General features: G+C 38.3%; 1 protein-coding gene across 1 annotated transcript; it reads left to right on the top strand.

Moving 5' to 3' along the window:
• The first annotated feature begins 458 nt into the window (after positions 1-458).
• On the top strand, positions 459-18843 carry LOC149025213 (UDP-N-acetylglucosamine transporter UGNT1-like). Its single transcript, XM_089145437.1, has 10 exons — positions 459-603; positions 4641-4717; positions 6392-6553; positions 6657-6790; positions 9109-9239; positions 9324-9368; positions 9460-9557; positions 15336-15443; positions 16102-16158; positions 16278-18843. The coding sequence occupies exons 1-10, from the start codon at positions 468-470 to the stop codon at positions 16350-16352; spliced, it is 1023 nt and encodes a 340-aa protein (XP_089001563.1). The 5' UTR covers positions 459-467; the 3' UTR covers positions 16353-18843.
• The last annotated feature ends 8266 nt before the right edge of the window (positions 18844-27109 follow it).

The following is a 27109-nucleotide window of genomic DNA, read 5'->3' on the forward strand; positions in this document are numbered from 1 at the left end:
CAAAATCTTGACGAGCTCCACTGAACATATAAGCGCGGCTCTCCCTTATATCAAGATTAAAGAGTGACGAGCGGTTAGAGGCCCAACCTCCCTAGGGGAGGTATTGGGTTCGTACGAATGGCATTAATTATATAAAAGCTCCATTGAGAATGTAATCATGGTGTGTATTACTTGGCCGGATGAACCTCATATCCAAAAAAATAAAAAAAAAGAGTGATGTTTTCGTTGAGGAGATAAGTCGTGGTCAAGTCAACTGAAAGCCAAATGCCTGTCACGAACCATGGCTGGAAATTTTTAATTCGAAACGAGGAACAAAGCATAATCGTCGTCGTCCAGTGAAATACCATATAAAAAAGCCAGCCGCCAACCTATCCCGCGATTGTAAGCAGTAGGGAGCGAGGCAGTTAATGATTATCTGATTTGTGACATTGGAGGGAGTGTGAAGATTTCCCCTGAGATATCTCGCCATGGCATCGTTGGGTTCACCGAAGAATTTGTTGCTGCCAGTTTCCGATCCTCCGAGGGGTGACGAGAGCCTCTTCAAAGGCTCTGGCATGAGTAGAAGGGGGGCTTCTGCTGCAGTTTCATACATGGCCTGTGCAGGTCCGTTCCTTCTCAGGAAATCATTCCATAGACTCTCTCTTATCATAGGGGAACACAAGAATTTTTTTCTCTTTCAGCTTTTGTAGTTGACCTAGTTATCCTCTATAATCCCTGTTAGAATCAACAATTGTGTCAATTTATTTTCTCCAATTACTAACAAGTCTGGCTTTCTCGATACTTCCTCAATTGCACATGGTCAAGTTTGCTATAGTACATTAGTTATATCGTTTAGTTTAATGAATTTGTTTATAGTTGTAGCATGGTAGACTAAAATGCATCATTATTGAGTGAAAGATGCAGCTTGCTGAACTCCGATGGGTAATCAGTTTCTTGAATTCTGAGACACGCATCTCCATGTATCGAGTTGCTAATTAAATTAAAGAGAAAAGTTATTCAAAAGTTCTGGTAAATAGTATGAAATTAGTCTAATGATATTGTGCCCACTATAGTGGTGGAGCAACAATTAAAGTGAGAAAAATGAATATCAGAGACATCTGGCCAGTTTGGCTTCATGCTGACGAGGTATACAGCTGGGAGAAGAAGCCATGTTTATTATTCTTAATAAAAACTAGACTTTCCCTAGGTCCTCTAGGTCTTTGTTACTTGTTGCCTCTTGGATCTAGAAAGAGTATGGATCCAATTCTTCAGACTTCTGAGAAGTTGATCACATGGAATGAGGGAAAACAGAATGAAGAATGGGATGTGTGGACCTCTTTTTCCAACCAATAGATATCTGATTGATGTGTACAGGATTTTAGGGTTAGGGTTTCTGAGATAAATTCCCTAAAGTTTGGGGTTTGCCCACAATCTTCCAGCAAATTAATGGGATGATGCAAGGAACCAAGGATGATTCTAAGACTATTGTGGGATGAGAAGGGTCAATCTGAAATTATGTGGGAAAGCTCCATTTCACAAATCAGATGGGTCGTGTGGGAAAAAGGGAGATGTGAAGCATCAGTTCAGTATGATGCTAAGCTAAGAATTTGTGAACATCTTTCCAACAACAACAACTTAGGCTTATACCACCTAACGGGGCTAGCTATATGGATCCTTACTACCAGAGTTGGCAGAACAGAGATCATAAGGGAGAATGACAGCACCAGATGAAGAATAAAAGTAATAAATTAAACCAGCAAAGTGAAAACTGTAAATTGAAGGTGAAATTGAAAGTAAGAGGAAAGAGGATAGCACATGAAATAGGGAGAATTTCAGCTACATGGTGTCAATTGTCAATGATGTAGATCCTGCCCTCCAATTGGCTCTATTTGAATTCTGAGGTCATACTTAGAACTAGACGTAGATTATGCTTGTCATTCTTCACAACCTCAAATATGGTCATTCTAGACCTGTCTCTAGCTCTCTTAGCTCCTTCAAACAGAATCAGATCCCTTCTTCTTAATGGGGCATCCCTAGGTCTCCGATGTACATGGTCAATGCTGATCTTGACAACTCCCATATCAGCTCTAGTATGTCTGTTCCTCGCTTCGTCATTCCTAGATTTGCTGGACTTTCATCTTAACATTCCATCTCTGCAACACATAGCTTCACTACTTGGAACCTTGTCACTCCCCAACATTCTGCCATACATCATCACAGTGGGTCGAAAAACAGTCCGTCGAACTTCCCTTCAAGCTTCAGGGATTATGCACCTCTCTGTTTCATCCACCCCACACTAATTTTTGTGAAACATCTCTTCTAGGTCACCTTCTTTGTGTATAATGGACACCATATAGCTGATATAGTTACCTGTCACCTTGGGAGTCTTTCTCTCTGCCATTTTCACTATGTGAACATCTTTTCATTCATTGGCCTCTACTTGAAACATATGGTGCTCTCTTCGCTCGCTTACTGATCTCTGGGGTTGTTATTGTTCCACTGATTGGCCTTATTGCAAGGCTCCATCCTGCTTCTGTTTATTGAAGAACATAAACTATGTGCTCTCAACTTTCTTTCATATCACATTCTAGATTATTGCTTGATAGATGGATGAGAATCATGTGCATTAAGCCATTCGTATATTTTGATATAAAAAAGCCAAGGCAAGGCTAAGTTGGGATTCTTTTTAGCAATATTGGATCTGCTGAACAGGATGTTATTTGGCAAATTGGATACTTGTGTAATTCTTGCTTTGGGTCTGGCACTCCAAAATTACAAATAGGGATCCTTTAATAGGCTTAAAAAGATTCTTCCTTCCTGAAATGATTTGCCATTGGTTGTTCAGAGGACTCCAGTTCCAATACTTTGAGGTTGAAGTACGCCTAGAAGCCTATGGTTTCTATATGTTTTGCATGGCATTAGAGACTGTTATCAAGTGTTGTTATCTGCATAGAAAACTAATTAATTCTGCATGCTGATGTAGTATTCAAGACCCAATAGTTTTTTCTTTTGGTAACCATTCAAGACCCAGTAGCCAGAATTGCAGGAAACCAAAACCAGCAATAATGGTCTTCTCAGTTTGTTCAAGACTCTAAGGATGAGATTTAGAAAATGTCAATATAAGCCAAAACCACAGGAAGATGGGAACCAAAGCATGCAATGAATGTCTTGGAAGCTAATATGGAAATCTCCATTTGGACTGCTCCCCAGCCTGCAGACTCTTCCTGAGTATGATGCAAAATCTCAGCCCTACTTATAGGTGTCTGATTCGAAAGTCTAGGAGTCCCAAGTCTAATGGGTTTTTAAAAATTCCCCCCCCTTCTAGGAGTTTATTAACTACTTTTCCTGTAAGTTGCAAGGCTGTTTAGCTCCTACTTATAGCCCCCTAAGGGAAGAATACAAGGACATAAATATGGTTCAGTTCATGAGATTTCTAATTTTTTTGCTTGGCTTTATTTCCTTTTGTGGAGTATTTGTCTAGTGTTTATCTGGATTGAAGGTTACTGTGTGGTTGAATTCCAAGTACATGGATCCTCGGTGGTGAGGAACTTTGGCAATTAAAGCCCAAGATTCTTGTTCTTTGATTTGGATTTGGTCTGCCTTCACCATCCCTGCTTCATTTAGTTGAGGCTACTGCAGAAATTGAAAGTTCTCTGTACCAAACTGAGTTTTGGCAATGTTTTATTCAGGGTTGAGTAAAATTTCCTTTACAATCACCGCATAGGGGAGTTTCAGGATCTTTGAAAGGTAAAAAGAAGGGAAGAAAGGAGCGTATGACTTGAGAATCACTCCCTAAGCTGGAATCACCCCCTAAGCTGGAATCACCATCGCTGACCAACCTGTTGAATCACCACACAAGGGATTAGGGAGTATTCTGAATCACCACAGATCCAAAGAGAAAAGTATTCTTTCATTTACCAAATTCATTTAAGATGCTATAGTTCAAGGACTAAAGCAACCTCTGACCTGATAAGGTAAACACAATAGGAAACTGAAATAAGGTTGGGCTTCTAGAGGCCTATTCCTGCCTAATAAGTAACTCAATAACAAATAAAATAAAGATGTTGAACTTTTTCTGGACTAACTAATAAATCATATCTCATTCTTTTATCTGTGTTATAGGCCCCCCACCCACTCTGCGTGTTGCAACAAAAACCCATTAAACAAAAGGCCAACTATACGCAAAACCCATTATAAGGCTTATTTCCACAATAATAAGTCTACTGTTACTGATTTATCTGCAATAGTCTTATTATTATTCTCTTTAATAATGAATATGATGTTTTGGTCAAACATATTCTAAATTTTAATTGATCCTTCCCCTCCTAAAGTTATTCATTCTAATTGTTCTTTGTCTTCTCAATTAGGATCTCTAAACCGATTCATTTGTAGCTTCATTTGGTGAATTATTGTTTATTCTTGTCTTTGGGACCCTCTTTCAATTTTCTTCTTTTACCACATTGTGAATGACTTGGGTTCTTTATTGTCTTCAGATGACACCTGTTACTCCAAATGGCTTATTTTCACCTATTAATTTTTTTCTTCACATTCAGAAAATGCTGTTCTTATCCTTTGTCACTCGGGTATTTTGTTTTAATTCTGATGATGATCCATTTCTGTGTTTTTATAATTACCAACATGTTACTCTTGTCTTCTTGCAGTATTGTTGATTATGTTTAACAAAGCTGCTCTTTCTTCATATAGTTTCCCATGTGCAAATGTCATCACACTTTTTCAGGTAACTTCTCACTAAGCTAATTTCTTGTGGATTTGGGGTCTATGGTTTGAGTTGTTATGGTTTTCAGTTGCTCAAGCAGTATACCTTATGATTGTTATTACTTAAAACTGATGTATTATTGCATGTTAAAGGAGGTACTTTTTGACAAATAGTCTATGCATAGGATGATAAAAATCCCTGTAAGGACACGATATATGGTCTACACTGTCTCTGCCAGTTTATTAACACAATTCATTTAGGACAAGATTATACAAATTCTATGAAACCTGGATAAAGTGTTGTTATGTAGGCCCTGGCTATAGCCATACCACTTTTGACCCTGGCTATAGAAAAAAGTCAAGTTCATTATGCACATAGATCTGCAAACCTGAGTATGTATCATTATATTAATTAAAACAAAAAGCGTGTTTCTTTAAGTTATCTACTGTTTATAACTCATTTGCGGAATCAAAGCTTATCAAGCTTCAACATTGTGGATGTGTTCATACCAAACCTGGGGTGCTGACCGTGTTGTACTGTTTTTTGGCTAACTAATTCTGAATAAAGCTGGCAAATGCATTCCATTAAAGCCCTTTTGAGAACTTCATAGGTTTTCCTTCCTGTCATAGCTGTCAAAGTGTTGCCTAGGAGTCACTTAGGCATTTAGGATACCTTTGCCCGAAAAACACGTTCATTGCCTAGGTGGTGCCCAGTCACTTTGTTATGTCACCTTGGTTTTCCCCCACTCCACAGCCTTAGGTTGCTTGGTTGCCTTGAAAAAAATTATACTGTTGAAACATCTGGTGTGGAGAATCTTTACCATTGATTGGACATTGAACTTCATTATTGAACATTACCATAATATCATTAATTAATAACAATATTAATATTGAAATGCATTTTGCCATCAATTTTAAGAAACTTCCACCAAGCTCAAAATTTTATCCAATCATTGTCGGTAAATTCTCTCAGGATATTCTTTCTGATTGGGAAGTCAATTTCCTGTTGGTTATCTCATCTACTTACTGATACACATTGTGAATCCAGCCTACCATTATGTAGCCAGTGTAGCATCAACCATTGACACAGCAGGGTATACAAAGTATACCTGTAGTTGTAGGACCTCCTAGAGATGGAAACAAAAACAAATATTAGAGTCTTGTTGCATGAATAACTGATGATGATCTGTCAAGGCTCTCTTAAAGATTATGTCCAGCACCATGCGAACGATATGAATGCTTGCTTTGCCTGAAAAATATACACTGTGACAACCCTATGAACAGTATGCTGATATTGTCCTTACTTGTAGACATGTATATCCATAGGACAAGACGTCACATAAAAATGATGATGCAAATTAACATGCTTTATTGGGGTTTGATGGATGGATATTCCAACATCAGTAATTCTCCACAAGAGCTTGCCCCATGTGCGTGCACACACTCTTCCAGCGGGGGTGGGGGAGAGGTCAATGTTTTTCCCTCTATACCTTTTACTCGTGAATTTTATCCCACTGGCTGTTTTTTGATGTTTCTATTATTGTATTGTGCTGGACTTCTTCGGATCATATAATATGAAGTTTGATTCCGTGTCCTGATTTTCAATTTCTTTTTTTAGAGGTACTGTTTGCTGAAACATGCACTGCAGAATGTCTACACAATTTTATTGACATGTTGAATATTTTGTTTACCACAGATAATATGTTCATGTTCCCTCCTCTATGCAATGAGACGGTGGAAAATTATTACTTTTATGGTGAATGAACCCCGAGTTCTGACCGATAACTCACCAACTCTTGTTCCCCTGAAGACCTTGATTCAGACATCACCTCTTGCGATAACTTATTTACTTTACATGGTATTCTTTTACTTACAGTTCTATTTCTTTGATGAAGAACTAGGAGTTCTTTCACGTTAGTTAAGTAATGTCTTACTCTATGATCATATTTACCTGTTGAAAGCTGGCGTCAATGGAATCTGTGCGTGGAGTAAATGTTCCCATGTACACAACCCTTAGGCGGACAACCGTGGTATTTACAATGATTGTGGAGTATCTTCTGACAAGGCAGAAGTATTCATCCTCTGTTGTTGGCAGGTAAATGGCCCTTTCTCATTGTTGTTTTCTTGTAGCGCAAGCACGTTTTGGGGTGTTAAGTATATTCTAATCTCTTTCTCTCTCTCTCTCTCTCTACCGTCCCCTTGTGTTCATCTTTTCTTCAAAGTTAAATTTCCATTCTTCATGAGCATGCTATTTTGATGGAAATGAAAACTTGCTACTGTGTGGTTTTGTGTGTTATTTTCATTGTCATAGAGTATAGTGACCTCACAATACAATCAATGAGGTGGATTGGTTGACATGCTATAAAGACTATATTTGGATACGAAGTCCATAATTAAAGGAAGAGAAGAGAAGGGGGGGGGGTTTAAATTACCAATGCTGAAATTGAAGAACACTTGCTGTTATGGTTTAAATGCTGCTGGAATGGAAGCACACTTGCTGAAATTTCAAGAACTCTCGTTGAAATTGAAGAAGAAAACTCCCTAAATCTGCTGCGGCCCTCCCAAGAAGACCATGACCTTGTTTGACTTGAGACCAGAATTTTATTAATCAATTTCAACCTGAAGATTACATGGCTGGAAGGCTTAATTTATAGCCTCAAATAAAGAATAGAAAATGACTATAAGTTGGAAAACCAACTAGAACTCTAATAGGCTTATCTAAAACAACTCAACTACTACTCATGATTAAGACTTTGACTCAAACAAGGAAACTCTATAGTTAACTCTACAGGACTCCAGTCCAAATTCTAAGAGTCGAGGAGATTGAAGTGTACTCAAATTGTGGGATCCCTGGGAATCTCACCCAAACTAGGACTCTTGAATAAACGGTAAAATATTAACCAGAAAAAGTAAAATAAAAATATATCTAAGGTCTAGACAACATCCTAGACTCGATGGGACCCATACCTAATTGTCACAACTTTGAGTAAAATTACCAAAATGCCCTTGGATTGAATTAGGGGTTCCCCCTGGGGGGGTTGGCTGGCTTACATCACCATGGCTGAGGGAGTGTTCGCTGGGGGGATGGTTTAGGATTGGTGAGGAAAGAGGAGGTGGAGGGTAGATGGCGGAGACTTAGTTAATGGAGGTAGCAGTTGCAACTGAAAGGGCAGTAGTAGTCTAGTAGGGATGTAAAGGTCATCATCGACACCAAGGACACCAGCTACGAGGGGTACCCCAACTTCAGCAGTAGGCTTTGGTAAGCAGTTAGAGTAATCATGGCAGAAAAATCTGTAGATGAGACACTCGAAAGGCAGCCTCTCATTCAGTACTTCTTGATAGAAAGAAAACCCTTCGTTGCCTGCAGGCGGTGATAAAGGTTGGTGGAGTGCCTTAAGCAGAAATTTCATAACAGAGTATGGTATAAACCAGACGATTATTGTAAAAGCCACACATCTTCTCAATTTAATAGGAAAACTTGAAATGAAGAACTCATGATCCATCAAGTATCAAAGTTTCCATGAGTTTCTTATTGTCTTTGAAGAGAGAGCTTGAGAATATGGAAGGGAGGGTGCCCGCAAATGAAATGGCTGACCAAGGAATTTTCTTGTTTGTGAGCTTTAGAAGGCCAACTGGGCATTGGCAACCTTAGATGTCCCTATGAAGGAAAAAGAACATTGGGGAGAGGAAGGCCTTTCTTGAAGGTGAGGGTCTGATTGATGAGGGCAATCCAGGCCATCCTCCATTGTGGGAAGCAGCAATAGGGCTAGGTTGGGTGGGTGGTGGTGGCACCTCTCCAGAGAAGACACCGATGGTGGCATGCATGCATGGTTGTGGAATATCTAAGCTATTTCATCTGGCAAGCAACTGATATTATTTGTTCTAAACTTCCTAAGATGGTGGCAGCCTTAAAAATGGTTCTGCTTGTTGATGTATACTTTCCTTTTATTTATTTATATTTTGGATGAATAAAAAATTCATTGCCAAAAGCAGAAAGGAGGGGGGGGGGAGAGAATACAAAGAGGAACTAGGTCAAAGCCCAAAGAAGGCCTAAAAAAGACATCAAAATACATGAAACAAGAAGATAAAATCAACCAAGGAACTAGGAAACTACTATTTATTTTGTTCTGTGGTGGAAAGAGTACTTATCTTTGACAAGGGTGTATTTAGTCCTACTTGGTCAGGTGGATTGGTGGACCATGTTAAATTGACTATATTACTTGTTCTAATCCAAGGTGATTTCTTTTAGCTGCTTTAATATGAATTCATAATTGCAGAAGCTGCTGTGTATGAAGTTCAGGATAGAATGCCCATGTTGTAATCTTTTGGTGGAAGTTATCAAAAAGTCTTTGGATTACCTTTTATTACTATTTCTAATTCCTTTCTTGATGGTAAATCCAAGGGTTTCATCAGTGTGGCATTGATCGTTCTTGGTGCATTTATTGCGGGTGCTCGAGACTTATCATTTGACTTCTATGGCTATACTATTGTATTCATTGCCAACATCACTACAGCAATATACCTTGCAACTATAGCCCGTCTTGGTAGTATTTCTCATATCTTCCAGTTTTCCTTCTCTTCACTGAAGTCTACCACTGGATTACTCTAATGGTTTTTTTCTTTAACAGGAAAATCTAGTGGTCTCAATAGCTTTGGTCTAATGTGGTGTAATGGTGAGAGACATGTATTTTTTTTGGTAACTTGGTTCATCTGAATTTGAAAAGGATGATTTATTTTGCTATATTTTATCTATATATTTTATAGGGATAATATGTGGACCCGTGTTGCTTTTTTGGACATTTATCCGAGGGGACTTGGAGATGACAATGAATTTTCCTCAGTTATTTACTCCTGGCTTTCAGGTGCTTCCTGTTCGCGGATATCCTTGTTCCACCCCGTACCCCAAATTCTTCTTTTTTTTTTTCCGAGCATCTTCTTACATGATTGGAACCTTTGGGATGATATTACTATTGGACAAGGGCAACAGTAATCTTTGCTTCTGTTTTCCTTTGTTTTGTTGATGATTGTATGCAGAATTTTATGCATCTTATGTCAACTGATTGTGCATTCACCTAAACATTCTTTTGTATGCTTTTGTTTTTTCCCAATATGTTCTGCTTATCCTTACTTCATTTCATGCTCTTCTTGCACATAATGACTTGTACAAGTGGATCAAGTGATTGTTGGAGTTAATGCTACGAAGTTGGACTACTTTAGTCACTCATATTTTTGTGAGTCATGTCGAGTTGTAATTTTATATTTTGTTTTCTTTTCACCTTTTATTCGGGCAGATGATGAGGTGGTGATACTTGACAATAAAGAGATTCCTCAAAGTGATTGTTTTAGGTACCTAGGTTCAATGATAAGTAAAAGAGGTGATTTAGAGGATGAGGTTTCCCAAAGAATTAAAATAGGGTGGATGAAGTGGAGAGGTGCGTCTGGGGTCTTATGTGATCAACGTATTCCATTAAAGCTTAAAGGAAAATTTTATAGGACTGTTGTTCGACCAGCTATGATGTATGGTGTAGAGTGTTGGGCTGTTAAAAAGAATCATATAGATAAACTCAGTGTAGCTGAAATGAGGATGCTAAGATGGATGAGTGGTAAAACTAGGATGGATAAGATTAGAAATGATCATATTAGAGTTGGTCTGGAAGTTGCTCCCATAAGTGATAAGCTTCGAGAAAGTCGTTTGAGGTGGCACGGCCACGTTCAACGGAGACCTATAAATGCCCCTGTACGGAGAAGTGATATAGTCCATATTGAAGGAACTAGAGGAGCTAGGGGTAGACCTAAGATAGCCTTAGGAGAAGTGGTGAGAAATGATATGTATAACTTAGGCCTTGTATCTAGCATGGCCTCAAACAGAACTGATTGGAGGGCAAGAATCCATGTAGGCGACCCCATTTAGTTGGGACAAGGCTTATTGTTGTTGTTGTTGTTTCTTTTCACCTTTTATCTCGCTAGGGAGGCATATGTAATTCCAAGAGCATTATTGATGAATCAAATAATTTAGTCACTGGTTTATTTTAAGTCATATTGAGTATAACTTTATCTATTGTTTCATTTAACCTTTTTATCTCCTTAGGGAGACATGTAGTTCCAAGAATGTTATTGATGAATCATATAGATGAGTGGGGACCATCTCCAAATCACAAAAGTTTCTCCTGTCTCTCTACTACTTTGTCTTTTCTTAGCCAATACTTCTTGTTCCATACTAGGAGTCTAGGATCAATCCATACCTGATTGCTAAATGGGTAACGGAGCAAGTTTTGTAATTTGACCATGCTCATTTTTACACTTCTCTTTGGAAACATGGCTAGGTAGAAGCTTCCAATAGCTATTCAAGATACTACACATAGGTCTATCGGAATCCTGTTCTCAAACATAGTACATAATGGAGAGAATTTGAAGGTGTAGAAGAAAATTGAAGCTCTAGAAGTCCATCACTGCATGACTGCCAACCTCTGCTTCTTTGTATCAAGTCTTTCTCATCGTGCCATCATTATTGTTTGGTATAAGCCGGTCAGAATCGCCCAGAAGTCTTTTTTGAAATCCCTAGGGACTCGGTTGGTGAAATGCAATGGTTTGGGAGCATATCTCATTGTTTCCCAGTCTCATCTGAAATGCTTTGGAGTTTGTTGAATAGTGACTGGTGGTCAAAGATATGCATTCTTTGAAAGCTTTTTGGTTGTGATGAAGTGTAGCTGCACAAGTGTTTTTGTCCTGATAGTCTAGAAGAATTGGATGGTTGTTTACCTGCTGGTTCATTTTTTTGTGTAGAGTGTACTCCCCGTTTGCCTACTGGCTTCTCAAGGTCTCACTTTGGTTTCTTAGGTGTGTATGCCATTCATTTCTGTTGGTGGACTTGCAGAATCTTTGGATAGCCATTTGTGTGGTACATGCCAGTATGCCACTGGATGACTATTTGCTAACCCCAATACTCAAATATTGTCTCTATGAAGTAGAGAGAAATTGGGCTACATTATAGGTTCTATCCCTTGGAATGTCATAAGCCCCTGGTGACTTAGGTGTACACCCACAGAAGGAGGAAGGCCCACAGGGGGGGTCAATCCCAGCTGGGCATGTAGGAGACATATTCAGTTGAAGAAACAGGGACACGTGGCAAGAAACTATTAGGGAGCAGCCACACCTATGCACACAAGAGCAGGTCTGGAATTCTACAGAGAATGTGATCCACTTGGAAAGATAGGAGTCGAGAATGGGAGGCAGGTAGTTAGGAATGTCACTGTTATATTGAGGGGGGGGGGGTGAGAAAGAGTTAGGCAAGAAGCAGCTAAGAAGGGCAAGCTGTGCTTGTGGTTGGGAGACCTTGGCTCTCGGGTAATTGTTAGGGAAGGGGTATTTTCAGGAGTTCAGCTGGAGTTCTTGTAATGGTTACTTGCTGTTAATGAAAGGAGTATTTCCATTCTCTTATTCTGTTCATGTTGTTTGTGCATGTGTGGATGAGTGCTTGTGTTTTTGAGTGCGTGTTGCAGATAGGATAACCAGACCAATAACAGAGCGACTTATCTAACATAAATGAAATTGGAGATTGACTCCACTCTCATCACTTGGTTGGTTTCTGAATGAAACCTGAGATAGTTGGGAGGTTTATCAGTTAAGGAGACATGAAAAGGCATCAGACAATGTCTCTAAAGGATTTGACAGACTGGGTGACTTGGCAAAGATCTAAATTTTCAAATGGTCACCTCTATGAAGTGAGGCGATTAAAGCATTTATGAAAATTATAGACCAATGTCATTGGTCTCTGGGAAAAGTAGGAACACCATAGAGACTTTAGGTTCCCAACTTTGAAGATGAAGCAAAGCTGTATAGGACACTCGAGAAGGAAGTCGTCCTTATTTTACTTGGTGGGCTTAATCCAGAATTTGAGCTAATCCAACTGCAAATTTTGTGTGGTCACCTCTTCCGTTGTTAAATTAAGTGCATAACTACTTGTAAAGTGAAGAGCCTAGGAGAGTAGACATCGATACTACACCATCCTTGGAGAGATCTGCTTTTGCTTCTAGTTATAGTATTATCTGTATCAAAATGGCACCTTGTTTTATCTAGGCTGAAGTATCCAAATAATAAAAGAATTTGGAGTGAAGTTTTGAACTGTGCTTCTAATTCTCAGAGTCAGCATGGAAAGGAGGGAGAACAAGGGCCACCCTTGGAGATAATAGAGAAGTTTTAAATGTGGTCATCGTGGGAACCTGGGACTAATGACAGATGCTGGGCACATAGCCAACCCCTTGGCACCCGTGGTGGTATGTGAGGGGGAGCTCAAACTTATCCTATGACAGTTGAGATTGAGTCACTTGCACTATAGTCTGATCTCGCCTCTGTGATTACAGACTACAGAGGATACTCTAGCTCAATGCGGCGTGATGTTTTGCCTAGGACACTCTTTTGCTACTATTGCTGCTGCAGGACCAGGATCGAATACTACTTCTCTTTGAAATCAACCTAGGGTTGACAGATATGGGTGTTGGGCATTTGTCCCATGGGTTTGTGGTAATAGGTCCATCCATGGACCTTAGACATGAATGCTATACCTGAGTACAGAATTAGCTTATTACTTGTTTAATTTTTTTTTTCAAGTGGTTATTTAATGTGATTCTGCCAACTTAAGTTATAAGGGCAAGAAAGTCTTTCAGTTCTGAGGGTCCAAGTCCTAGGTTCAATAGGGTTTCAAGTTCTTTTCTTTAAGGAGTTTGTGTCCTATTTCTGTTTTTGAATTATAAGGTTGCATAGCCTATTTATACTCCATTAAGGGAGAAACAGGGAGAGATAAGAGAACAAAGTTTGGTTCATTAGATTTCCTGCTTTTGGCTTGGGTTTTATTCGCTTTGTGGATTATTGATCTAGTATTTAGAGTCTAGGTTGGGGTTTCTAAATTCCAGTTACTTCCGATCCTTGGACTATAAGGTGGCTTTAGATCTTGGTGGTTCAAGCCAAGATTTTTATGTTGTGGCCTGTCATTACCCATTGAATTACTTCTGTTCCAGGAAGGTTAGTTGCAGATTAAGATTTTCCCATCCCATTCTCTTCCCATTTCTTCTTATCTTCTTGAATTGTCAGGCTCCTGAGGACAGCCAAAATTTTAAGGTGAGATCTACGCCAATGTAGCCAATCTAACCATCCGATTTGCCCCAAACATAGGGCTTATAACCCCTCTTCCCCCCACCCCCTGGCCGCCGCCCAAAAAAAAAGGTGATCTTTGATCCTAGCTGTGTCTGATACCCTAACACAACAGCATGTTCTTGAATTTTCAGACACCCTAAAACACTAGAACCAAGAACCTAGTTTTAGGCAAATTTTCCCTTGGGTCCTCACCAAACTTGGAGGATCATCCCCCTGAATTGCCCTAAACTGCATCCAAGTTTCAGTCCATTTTGACACATGTAGACCCCCATACTCCATTGCAAGAAAATCAACCCATCTCAGAAAGGTCATCCTATTGATAACTTCTCCATCATAGTTCGTTTTCAAGTTAGTTACCAATTGGATTCTCATACAATCCGTCATCTCGATACCCAATTCGGAGTTTTCCCTATTGTCACCCCCATAGACCCCATAAAGAAAATAGCATGAAGCCCTGTTCTTGAATTCTTTAGCAATGGTCTCACAAAATCTTGGTTAATTGGCCCTTGTTCAATTCAGGCTACATCACCTACTCCGATACCATGAAAGAAAACCAGAACTGAAAACAATATAGAAAAAAAGTGAAGAAGTAAGGAAGGAGAGGAGACTGCTGCAAGAAAGACTAACAATCCATACCCTGCGGCAGTCCCCTCACAACATTTTATCAGAATATCACAGAGAACAATTACAATATTGCAAGGGCAAGGAAACCATAGTTGTCAAGAGTGTGAAGACACCAACTAGGAGCTGAAAAGCCTTCACCTAGCCATCCAGGATCTTTTCCCCCCCTTTTTCTTTCGGATGGCGCATTAGGCTTGTTGCTTAGATTACTGACCCAAAACCTCAAATGCCCTAGGTTGCCTATCACTTTGACACCCGTGAAGGATAGTCTCATTCCTTGCGGGAGTAGAAGACTTATTAGACTGAATGATAAAGGCTAAAACCAACTAAAACTTATTTCCACAGGGTCTTTCAGTAATACCCTTGCGATACCATGTACAAAACTTAGCAACTTGGTTTGAAGCGACAACTAATGAGAATAGAAATGAATGCTTATGATTTAACAGAAGGTATGGCCCTACCTTTCTTTGTAATGGCTGAAAAGGATTGTTATTGCCAACCTGAATGAAGTTTGTCATAAGGGTTTGTTGCTTTGATAGTTTGATTTGACTTTAGTGTTTTACGTTTTCTTATTGTAGAACGAATTAAAAAATTCACATGTTGTACATTTATCTCAATCTTCAGTTTGCATGATTGGGGTCACACAGTTTAATGCAGTCGGTTTACGTCAATGTTTTAAACATAGAAGAAGAGGGAATCAACAATACTACTACCACCACTGCCACCACTGCTACTAAGCCTTATCCAACTAGACGGGGTAGAAGAAGAGAGAATAATATCATTCAAGCTGTTGGTTCTTCTTATGAATGTGATAATATGCACAACATTATAATTCAGTGTCTAACCAGTGCGAGTGCATATTTTGGCAGGTTGTCATGCTTCTTTCCTGTATAATGGCTTTTTTATTGAACTACAGTATATTTCTGAATACGACTCTCAATTCAGCACTCACACAAACAATGTGTGGTAATTTAAAGGTTTGTTTACTCTCCTCTTGTAGTACCTCGCACATATTTATGTGAATGCAACTACTACTCATATTTATCAAATTCAACCCTGATCTTGAGACAATTATTGATGTGATGGATATTCTAAAACTTGGAGTGCAAGTTGAGTTCACTACAGTTATATCTACCATGCTCTGTCCATTGTTCAATTCCAACAACCAATAATATCAGGTTATTATCAAGAAAACATGAATAAAAATAAAAATATTCAAAGAAAATGCTCTCCTCTTCATCTCCAATCTGTGTCATCTTTTTTTTTTTTGGGGGGGGGGGGGGGTGGGTGGGACACTTGGGATTGGTGTGTACTGAGTAAGATGTCTGTAACGATGCGCCAGACTCTGGTTGTGCAGTTCTGGCGACAATAATTGAAATATGCTCAGATGTATCACATGGAGCCAACATCTTTTGTAGGTACGGGACTAGGAGATTAATTTCACATACTGATGAGATGGATGGTCGGAAATGTTTGCATGTTGCAGAACTTTAGATAATTTAATATGTACCAATTACAATCATCTCAATAGTTCACCTCTTGTCAAATAAGATAAGATTAGACTGTACACTTCTATGGTGCGCCTAATCATTCCTATTCATGATCTGGGCATTGCCAATTTTTGCGCTGTGGCAGGATCTTTTCACTGTTGGACTGGGCTGGCTACTATTTGGTGGTCTTCCATTTGATTTTGTATGTATAAGTTTCTCTTTAGTCTCATTTCATTCCTCTAGCTAGAGTTTTCATTTTTTCTTATGAGACTTGTCTGTTGTTCCCACCCCCTCTTCCTCTCTCTCTCTCTTTTTTTCCAGTTGAATGTTGTTGGGCAACTTCTTGGCTTCGTTGGTTCTGGTTTATATGCCTACTGTAAGCTCAAGGGGAAGTAGCAAGCCATTCTTCAGGGGCTTATTTGCAGTTGGAAGTACCATGTGGTTTGGTGATGCTGATGCCTTCATCTTCTCTTAATCTTGATTGAAAAGTCACTGCTTAATTAATCATGGGTAGATACAGGTTCTTTATGGAGGCAGGAGAGCTTTTTTGTATAGGAAGCAAGTAGCTGTTCCTTGTAATAGGGAATATAGGATGCTTTTTCCTGCCCTGCAGTTGAAATATTTATGGTGGGTCAGGAATAGGAATTTAAATTTAGAAGTGGTTGATTGCCACCTGATGCAGTGCATTTTGAACTTCATGGGTGGTTTTTTTCTCATATATAGAAATCTTCTTATTTTGGAAATCCTTTTTTATTCCCAAGAGTTTGTCAAAATAGAAAATTGGATGAAATGAAAAGTCTTTCTGATTCATCAATTGATGCAAGTAGGGGTACAAATCTCTCTTACAAGAGCGGACACCATGTTTTCCATAGTCCTACTGAATGCTTGTGTCACAGTTAAGCAGTTGACTAAGAACTTGCTACATAAGTAAACACCTGATGTACCGTGTCTCTTGTATTATCTTAACTATTGATACAGGTGAAAATGCATGGATGTATAGAGAAGAAAGCTCAAGTGAAACTACTGGATTGGATCAAAATCTTTGCTAGCTGCCTATTGTCAATGAGAAGCTTCCCATCTAGAGGTTTCCCCCTTAATGGTTGATATTTTTGAAGCACTTCTAGCTGAAATTGGTATTCCTCTTTAGGTTATCAAACTATAAAGAGAAAGGTCTATGATGTTATACATATACGAATCATATCAGGGCGATCATTCTCATTTATTTTCTGTGGGGGTTTGGGCTTTTATTTTTGTTTTTGTTTTTTGTTGGGGTTGGTGTTAGAAGGAAGCATTCACCTAAAACATTAAACCCCCACTCCCCATTTTCCATGGTGGAGACAGAATTTGCCAAATACCTTGCTGCAACCAGCAGAGGCCCTTATTCACTGTGCTATTCAGTTCTCATCATCTATTGTGCTGGAGTAAGATCTTAAATATGTATTTTGTTATAGGGTAGAGGGGGTTGATTTTATTTTATTTTTTATGCGTGGAATGGAAAAGCTTGATTAAGCTTCTGAATTTGGGTTTTGTATTGGTGGAAATGCTGCTTTTGAAGCATTTTGAGTGATGGGCTCTTTCTCTGTACGGGGTTTGTTTCTTGATTTTCCTTTTTAATGGTAGCCCAAACCTCCGAGGTTAGGTCTCAGGTTTCTTGTGTTGACTTGTGCGAACACTTCTTCATGCTTACCGAGGATGTCTTTATTGGGAGAGTGGTAAAATGATGGAGACATTCTTTCTATTGCTTCATTTTCAGGGTTATGGTAGCAGGATCTGAGCCACCAGTTGAAATCCTTGTGCTGTGGCTAGTAATTTCTGGCCTGGCTCAATGCAAAACATGGTAGTACCTGGTTTCTTTCATAATCTTTTAACCAGATTGATTTGTTTAAAGTGTCTGAAATATGCTTTGTATTATATTTTGATATCATCTAATTTGATTCAGCCCATTTTTGATTTGCCATTGGAGTATGTTATTTTTACTAAAAGTTAATCCTCCTACAAACTGCACCACAATCCTGGCATCTTATTCCCAAAACCTGAGTCTTCCCGGTTCAAGTTTTAACTCTCTGAACTGTATTTCATATGTTCTTTGAAATTTATTTGTACTTGAGTAGCCATTGATCGTATAACAACGTTGTCTTTCTTGTATTTAGTAGTTTCTCCTACACAATCCCTGGATCTGTACTTGGAAGTTGGAATGGCCTGTTTATAGTTGATTTAGCTGGTGAATCCTTGATTCTAGTCAGAGTCTGTTCTCAAGAATCTCTGCTGTGATTGTTAAATCCTTCTTTCCACCTGTCGCAAATTCTTAGCTTCCCATTTGTTATCCCTTGATTTGTGGTATCCTTGGTCAGGAGTAGAGCACGGGGTGATACATTTTGAAAAGGACATAGGATCTATTGTAGTTGATTCTGTTAAAAGTTGTGTAGGTTGTTATTTCTGATGCTCATCATAGCTGCCGCACCAAACCTAAATCCATTATTGTGTTTGGATCTACTAGCAGAGAAACTTAGTCGACCCATTTGATGGTGGCCCCTAATTCTTTACATAGATTTATCATTAATGCAGAGGGTCTGATGGTGTTGACAACATCCAACCCTAAAGCAGGTACAGGACGCCCAGTTGGTACCAAGTGACCCGAGGTCTCAAAAGTTCTTCAATGCGTGATCATCCCCTCCAGTTTTTCCAAAGCAAACTGGAGAAATTAGTTGGTGGTAGGGACTAAAAGCAAGGCGAAACAGTCCAAACATGAATATGTAAGAGAGGAAGTTAAATGGTAGGGAGGAAATATAGGTCTGTGACATTGGAGCATCAACGTGATTTTGGGCCATGGTCTACCCATAGAAACTTTTCTTTTGTTTATTCCAATTCAAAAGTAGAGGATTTGGTCGGTTGCTCACTTTTCTGGCTTGAGTATTATATGCCACCTGATAAGCATTATTTTCAAAAATGAATCATCAGATTGATGTTCTAAAGGAAATGGTGTTCTTGTCCTTGCCTTATGTCCTACAGGTTAGGCTCTCTAAATTTGTGCAATGGGAAAGCCAATCTGTAGAGTACTGATAAAAGGGAAAATGACATGGAGTAGGGCCGTGGAATCTGGAAACAACCACTGGGAAACTGTTACCAATAGTGGCAGTTGTTGTTGTAGTAGGGAAAGAAGAATCTGGGTAATGAGGAGTTTCATACAAGGTAGAAAGTGGTTCTGTGATGCGTGGCAACTCGAGTTCCTGGACGGAGAGGTGTCTCTCTTGTCTCCACAAGCTGACAAGTTTGTTTGGCCCAGTTGCCTTGCATGATTGAAACATTCGATATTTGAAAAAGCTTAATTTTTTTTGTCTATTTTGATTTCATTTCATTGATCAAGAGAGATATTCTGCCTCTAAATCCGAATCCAAAAGGATACTAATAAGATCTTCCAAATTAGCACTCAAGATATGCTTTTCTAATGAACTATAATAATGTAAAAAATGGCAGAAGTGGTTCCTGAAAAGAATATTTAGAAGGGATGTCAAGATGATTTGTCCAAAGTCCAAACATAGCGATGGTACTACATGGTGGGTTTGAAGTATAAACATGACAATTGGGGGTGGTGGTCTAGTGATCCTAAACTTACTCTCATGCGTTGAATTTGAATCTCTTCCTACTCTTCTGTTTTTCGCATTGGGCAGTTGTGTGCCCTTTGACTTGGGCATGGGACCACTATCGGCTTCTGCAGACTATACTAAGCCTTCGGAGGGACTATGCTGGTAGGGCCGGTGCCTTGGTCATTCAATTTAAATAGAGAATATTATAGTGAACTTCTTGTTGTGTAGAAAATTTTCTCAAATATAATATATTCAGATATATAACATGGATCTTTCACATTGAAAGAAAACATTTCACACTAGGGGTAGAAACACATTGGTGCAGAAAGTAGGTTTGCTTTCTTAGAAATACGTTATACACATGACAAAATTTCAATGGCTGAGGGATAGAGAGACCTGGGATCTGGTGAGGGAAGAAGAAGAAGAGAAGAGAAGAAAGGAAAAACAAAAAAATTTAAAGCGTGGGGGAATCTATTTGGGTGGTGGCACGCGAACTGATCCACCAAAATCATGAGACAAAGAGAGAGAGAGAGAGAGTGTGAAGGATGCCCCATATGTACAATTCTTTTAACTCTCAACAGGCTTTTAAAAGGAGCTTTTGGCCTTTCCCATGATCTTGAAAGGAAAGGGAAGGCCTCAGAAGAGAGGTTTTAGGAGAAAATAAAATAAAAAGATAAACAGGTAAGGGAGAGAAAGAAGGGGGGGGGGGAGAGAGAGAGAGAGGGGGGAGAGAGAGAAATATGAAGGAGTTGAGGAGAGGAACCCAATGTTCATGTTCCCCAGTGCAGGAACAAGGCAGGGCTCCTCTAGGACCGGTGTCTTCGCTTTGGGTTGGCAATTGCAATCTGAGTTTAAATTAAGAAGACCTCATTTGTACGTACCTTCATTTCCCAAACTTCTTTCTAGACAATACTTCGCTGACATTCTGCGTTTCTGTTTCCAAGATTCCCCATTTCTCTCCACTTTCCTCCATCAATATCATTAATTTTAACCATCTTTAACTTCCTCTTTCACTTCCATTCCTCTACTACTACATAAAAAATTCTTACCCAGGGCAGTAGAATTATCAAGTTATGTCTCATGCAAGCTTTGTTTCTTATTGACACATCAAATTCTCTGTCATCCAATTAGAAAAGAATCACACAAACACCCCTGGTTATAAGGAATGTGTTAGGATATTGCCTTAAAATGAGGTCAATGTTCCAAAAAATGAGATCAAAGGATTACCCACTTGAAAGTTCTAATTAATCTTAAAAGAAAATTACCACATGGTGGTCAGTTATATATAATTCCATATATACTATACAACTAACTATTTTCTTATAGAAATTAACACAAGACAAGGAGATTGATTAAAATAATTGAGAGAGAGGTACAAGGAAAAAGGAATGGTTTTGTGTTTTTGGTGGAGAATATTGCAGGTGCATGCGCAAGGGAATTGAAGTTTGATTTTATGAGTACAACTTAAGCATGTCACGCTAAAGTTAAGTTTGCTAACCTTTTACATCATTCCACTCACCTTCTCCACCTTGTTATCCCGAGGCAACCCTATCCATTATACATTCTCCTCCTCTCCTCACTTCTTCAAACCACCATTGCAGTACTTTTCTACCATTCTTCATCCCTTCTTCCACCCTCTATCATCTTTCTTCTTCAGTACTTCTCTCCTTATCTCATAACCAGACCTCTTTCATTCATGGGTTCTTCTGTTTTCACTTTCACCATTGAAGTTAGAGTTGAACTAACACCATGTGAAATGGATCATAGTCATTCTTTTCACATTTTCATGTACCCTACAACCATGAGAGTTGTCTGATCGGTCTTTATATCTTAGCTAATCATCAATCTTTCATCAAGACCTTACAAGACAATAAGAATCATCCAGCCCCACAATACTTATTCTAACTGCATAATCATGGTGTATGTCAATATCATCAACTGAAATATCTCATACCTGTTTGATTTCATCACCAACCCTACCAACACCTTATTTTTAGAAAATGGAGCTATGGGCTTCATTGTTCCATCCCATCTTGATATTTGCTTGAGGGGTCAGACTTTGTATCTTAATTGATATTTGCTTAGGGGGTGTGTCAAGTGGCTCAACCCTAGATTCGCAATCATGGTTCATATGTTCCCATCCTAACCACTGATAACAACTTCACCAACCACTGCTCCACCGCCTTATCTCTTTTCTTCATTGCCTGTAATTTTAATGATAATACTGTTGTCCTTGCGCGTGATACGGGGTGATTTTGGATATCCTTTATTCAGTCAGTTCCCTTTTTTTCGTTGGAAAGTTGGTATCAATCCTGCAACTCCTGCAACCTATTAGTGCACATGGTTCATGCCCCCATGATATATTCCTTGTTCCTGCAGCAATGGTAGGAGCTCGATCTTCTCTGTCATCTTTCAGAAGCAGCTTGTGAATTATGGGGAAGTAAAGAAAGCGATATTGGTGCGGTTCAATCCGAAGACAGCTTTACAATTGAATGGTAAAACGATCTCTGATTGAGCCGCGCCAATATCACTTCCCATGTTGCCGCCTCTGCGGCCTTCCCTTCTCACTTTCTAGATCATCCATGTTTCCGTGTATCTCTTTTTCTATGGTTCTATCTTCTGTTTGTTTTCATTTGATGTGGGTGGGGGTGCGGGTGGTATTACCCTTAACTTCTGATGCAGAAACTGGCAGTAGCTTGTCTTGCAGAAAACATGGATGATATAAGGTTCATAGTTTGATATATACTAAAAGGATTTATATTTATGAATGATAATAGCTTTTGGTTGTTCTATTAAAAAATTGCAACTGTTATGCAGGTTAAAGGCAGCCAAATGCTCATTGACCAGGAGAGACAGGTTAGCTATTATAGAAAGCATGCAAAATGAGTTTCATTAAAAGCTTCCTTTCTTCTTTTCTTTCCTTCTGGCTTCAATGTCAGAACAAGTGGATGGCTTCCACCTGTGTGTTAAGCATGAATACCGAAATATCAAATGGAAAGATCGTTTGATCAGCATTGTGTATATGGAAATAACCGAAGAGGTCAGATCTTATTATAGAATCTTGTAGTAGAAACATGATGTAAAGGTTTTGTAAGCTATACTCAGAGTTGCTGAAATTGGAAAAAGGTGGGTAAGGAGTAGGTTTCCAAATATTTTTCTTGCCATTGATCTAATGATCTTCTAAATTAACTATATCCATAGACACATGTAAGTCCAAGCAGTCAGGGCAAAGAGAAAGGACAGACTAGATTTCCTGTACAGTTAGGTAATTGCTTCATCTGTGTCATTCTGTTGTGCACAAGTAGCTCGAGGGTTCATCATGATAACCACTATTGGATCGTACAGAATACAGATACTGGTTCCATTGGTTCTTGGTATTAATTTGAATTGAGAAATGTCTATATTTATGGCAAGCAAACAAATCAACAGATATTAATGGATAAGTGAGAGATATATTGGTGGATGTCTATTTCGCATTTTCATTTCTTCTGTCAGTGCTATTGGAGTTGTCCTTGAAACTAAGCTAGTTCTCCACTTAGAAACTTTTTTCTTTGTGACTTCTAACATCTCCATTAAACAACACTTCTGCTTTTTTTTTTTTTTCTTTTTCTTTTTTTCAAAAATCTTAGTCTTCATCATCATGCAGACAAGTGTATACATAGCTCTGGATCAAACATTGCTTTCATTCTTTATCATCTATGATCCCCCTTCTAGGGCAAGCTCATTGACCTGAAAAATTGCACAGGAAAGGTGATTCAAGTGTTTAATGTGGATCATGACATGGTGCACTTACCAGATATGAACAAGATTTGCATTACTCCATATCAAACCATTACTTATTTTCAGGTTGCCTATCAGATTTAAACCCCAAGGGAGAAGCTGTGCTGTTTCATAGAGTGTGAAGCTGCAAGTATTTATTTTCAGTAAGTGTATTCCACGAGTGTCTGGATCTTCAATTCTCTGCTATAAGAATTAATGGTTTTTCAAAGAAGTATAGTATTTCACTTGTCTGCCGATGTTCTTCACTACAAAAAGTTTGCTAACATACCCTTTTTCATGTAAATTATTCAGTAAGGTCCCCCCTGGTGCTGTGACTTCTTTCTCTTTCTTTAAAAATTTGGCTTAAGAAGCAATTCAATTTGATGGAAATAACACCTGGGCAGAAAGTATAAGATTGTAGGATTAATGAAATAAAAACTTATCTGGTTCAATGCGATACACATATCTTTGTAGAAGTTGAAGAAGAGATCAATAACACCACTATGCATTCATATGTTGTAGAAAGGGTGAGTTGAGGCGTACAGATTAATACTTTTCCTTAAGGTATTCGAAACACCCCCTATAGTGCAGACTGAGTTTGACCTTGGCGTCCTTGCCTCCAAGATACAACAACTCGTTAGTCCCAATGGTATGCACTCTAAATGAATCTACTTGCAAAGAACGTCCGAAGGTAATACTCACAAACCTATCAACAAAACACACATTTCGACGGAAAACAAGACTAATATTGGTTTTTTAAACTTGTTAGAGTTACTAGGAATCAACTCCTCTCCTTATATAGAAGAGGAAGAGACACCTAAAAAGGAGTATCTCTATGAGGTACTTCTCAGGCCATGTCTTTCCCTTAAGTCTTGTTTGTTAGCCATTCAAACAAGACTTTTCATAGACTACCCATTGGCTATTTAGGTATCTAAAGGAAATAACATCACCTCTAACCCTTCATTATAATTGAATCTCATCTCATAGTTTAAAAATAAATTAAAATTCCAACAATCCCCCACAGATTCAAGATATTAACAAAACAAAACATTGAGTTCGTGAATAAATTTAGACTTTGGAGGACATGTTGCTGGAAGTGTCTTCTGAACTTGAACCTATACTAAGTCTAGAGTACGGTGAAGTCAGACTCCTTAAACCTTTCCTCTTCGGTGTAGCTAGCTAGGTCACTATCCATATCCCACTAGTCAACGTCCAGACATTTTGAATTAATTAAATGGGACATTCTAGGCCCTACCCCTATCTTGGTTTTATGAGTGTTAAAAGAGTTCACCTTAAAACTTTTGTTGAGAGGGATCACGCCCTCTACACTCATTTAGGTTAGCGGATGCGCACCACAGCTAAGACACCCCCTCATTTCATAGGATTAGGTTAATTAAGAGCCCATTGCTCAACCTCTTATGTTATGGTGGTACTACTTTACCATTTAACAACCAGAATGTAGCTATAATAGTAGTACTAAACAGGTCCCCTCGTGACTTCATTTTTACCTTTTGAAAACCTAATTCAGGAATAAAATCTTTCTACATAGGTATAGTGTCCATCAGAGGGCCTATGCCACAGTCACACAAGCCTTAAACTAATACCTTTAGATGACATCACAATAGTTATATGAGGCTTTACACAATTGATAGTCAAATTATTCCTTGACTACACATTAATGATGCTACCTTGTAAGTCTCATTAGACATATGTATTTAAAACATAGTGTCTAATCCATTGGAAGATATATGCATCTATGGCAAAATGTCTTTATGCCTCCCCGATTATGTCATTTACCATCCATATAAATGCTAATGCTAATTTAGATATGATCATATTATTATATATCTTTCATTATTTCCTTGTCTTGTGGCTTTGGATCCGACTTTCTTATAAAGCCATACACTAAGTAAGGATTTACATAAATGATTCATAAGAATAATCTTACCAATACATATTTTACATGTTATCTCTTTGGGGTTTCCAAAGCTGAGTGTATAATTCAGTCTTGAACTGAACTTTCCAAACTAATCATTCCATACACTCTCTTCGAAGTGCGATAATTGAGTCATATGAAATACTTGATATATAGCTATATAAGTTTTTAAAGTAACTCTGCATACTGTCATCGATCTTGTTATATTTGCCTTTTTGGAAAAATGTTTCATATTACTAGTATGTTTGTTGTGGATAAGTCATAATAACCACACACACAAAATTTACAAGCATACATACGAACCTTGAAGCATATTAATGTAACATGTAAACCATTCATATTCGACACATGATATAAAACTTAGGCTAGGTTGTCATGTAATTCATTCCAAACCAAGATCATTATTATTAATAATTATCCATCAAGATAAATGGGACAGAGCCATAAACATGACTCAATTTAAACTATAGAATCAACCTGGAACCATTTCAATCAAGCATGATCAAACCCACAATTGATTGGGTTCTCAAAAAACCAAAATATTATTTTAAACCAGATTTTGTATAATGAACATGCATAATACAAAGTCAAGACTTGAGACAAAGTCTTCGTTCCCAGCTTGAAAGAGTACTGAAGCATAAGGAAAGAGAGCCTTGGAAACTTGTTCACTAAGAGTTCTCAAAATTAAGATATTAAGAATGATATTTAGAATTATATCTTTTGATTCTTTTCTTGATGTAACCAGCATCTTATATCCTTACATTATAGAGGAAACCTTCCAATAACTGATTTATCTAAACATCATCTAGAACCAGCAATAATGGCTTTGCTTTTCCATGCAATAAAACTTCAGAGTATGGTTGATGAACACCATGCATTTTCCTTTTGATTGATAAAATCACCAGTCCCAACACTGAACCCTGAATCCATCAGTTTCTAGTTGCAATCCAAGTTTCTCATATTATAAAAGACACCAGCAACTCCTCAACACAAAAATGTCAATTCTTCCAGAGTGAATTCAAGATTCCCATGAATGGATTCCATCATGAATCACTAGGAGACATAGCTTAAGCCCACCGAGAAGTAGGATGTAGGAAACTAGCTAGGGCTAATAAACCTTAACTCCTCTTTCAATTGTGTATCTTTTATTTGTTGGACATTCAGTGAAACAATGAAGCAAACAATTGAAATTCAATAAAACAATTCATGATTCAAGAGTTCTAAAAAATTATCGAAAAGTAATCAGATCAACTGAACAACAGAAAAAGAACTCATGACTAATCATCAAATCCATGAGAGTGATGTATCCTTATTAACTGGGATATATCCACTGAAGGCAAACAGTGTCCTGTGAGTAGTTGGGCATGATATGGAGCTTCTTTAAAATGTTCTACATGTTGCATCTGGGTGACTTAAAAAACCCATATCAAAAGAAAAATAAAGTAGCAGCAGAACCATGGCACCCTCCCCATGTTCATCAATCGACAAGAAAAAATCGAACTTCTACTGATCACTAGATCGCAACAGACAAGAATCAACAGGAAATTTCCATGATTTGCAAAACACCGATCACTCTTATACCTCATCAACCAGTCTGTTGAAATCAAACATGATATATATAATTGGAAAAACATAAACCATAAACTCCCAAACAACCTACCATTCAAAAAAGTTCTTCAAAGAACTATCCAAAGTAATCATTGGATTGACTCAAATAACAAAAAAATAAAGAAAGCATCAACTCCAACACACAGATGGAAATAACTCGTGAGCAGAAAGTAATCTGGTTCAACGCGATACACTGTAGAATTAATGAAATAAAGCTATACTCAGAATTGCTGAAATATTTTGAATCTCATAATTTTAAAATAAAT

The sequence above is a fragment of the Hakea prostrata genome, chromosome 2 (genome assembly GCF_041222555.1).
Source record: "Hakea prostrata isolate BN-2017 chromosome 2, UWA_Hpros_2, whole genome shotgun sequence".
NCBI classification, from domain to species: domain Eukaryota; kingdom Viridiplantae; phylum Streptophyta; class Magnoliopsida; order Proteales; family Proteaceae; genus Hakea; species Hakea prostrata.

Bases quoted from the DNA above. Each gene is read 5' to 3' on its own strand.
- LOC149025213 (XM_089145437.1), top strand. From the start codon at position 468: ATGGCATCGTTGGGTTCACCGAAGAATTTGTTGCTGCCAGTTTCCGAT. The intron at 4,718-6,391 runs GTAACTTCTCAC...TGTTTACCACAG, and splicing joins ATGTCATCACACTTTTTCAG to ATAATATGTTCATGTTCCCT. The intron at 9,240-9,323 runs GTAGTATTTCTC...TTTCTTTAACAG, and splicing joins TGCAACTATAGCCCGTCTTG to GAAAATCTAGTGGTCTCAAT.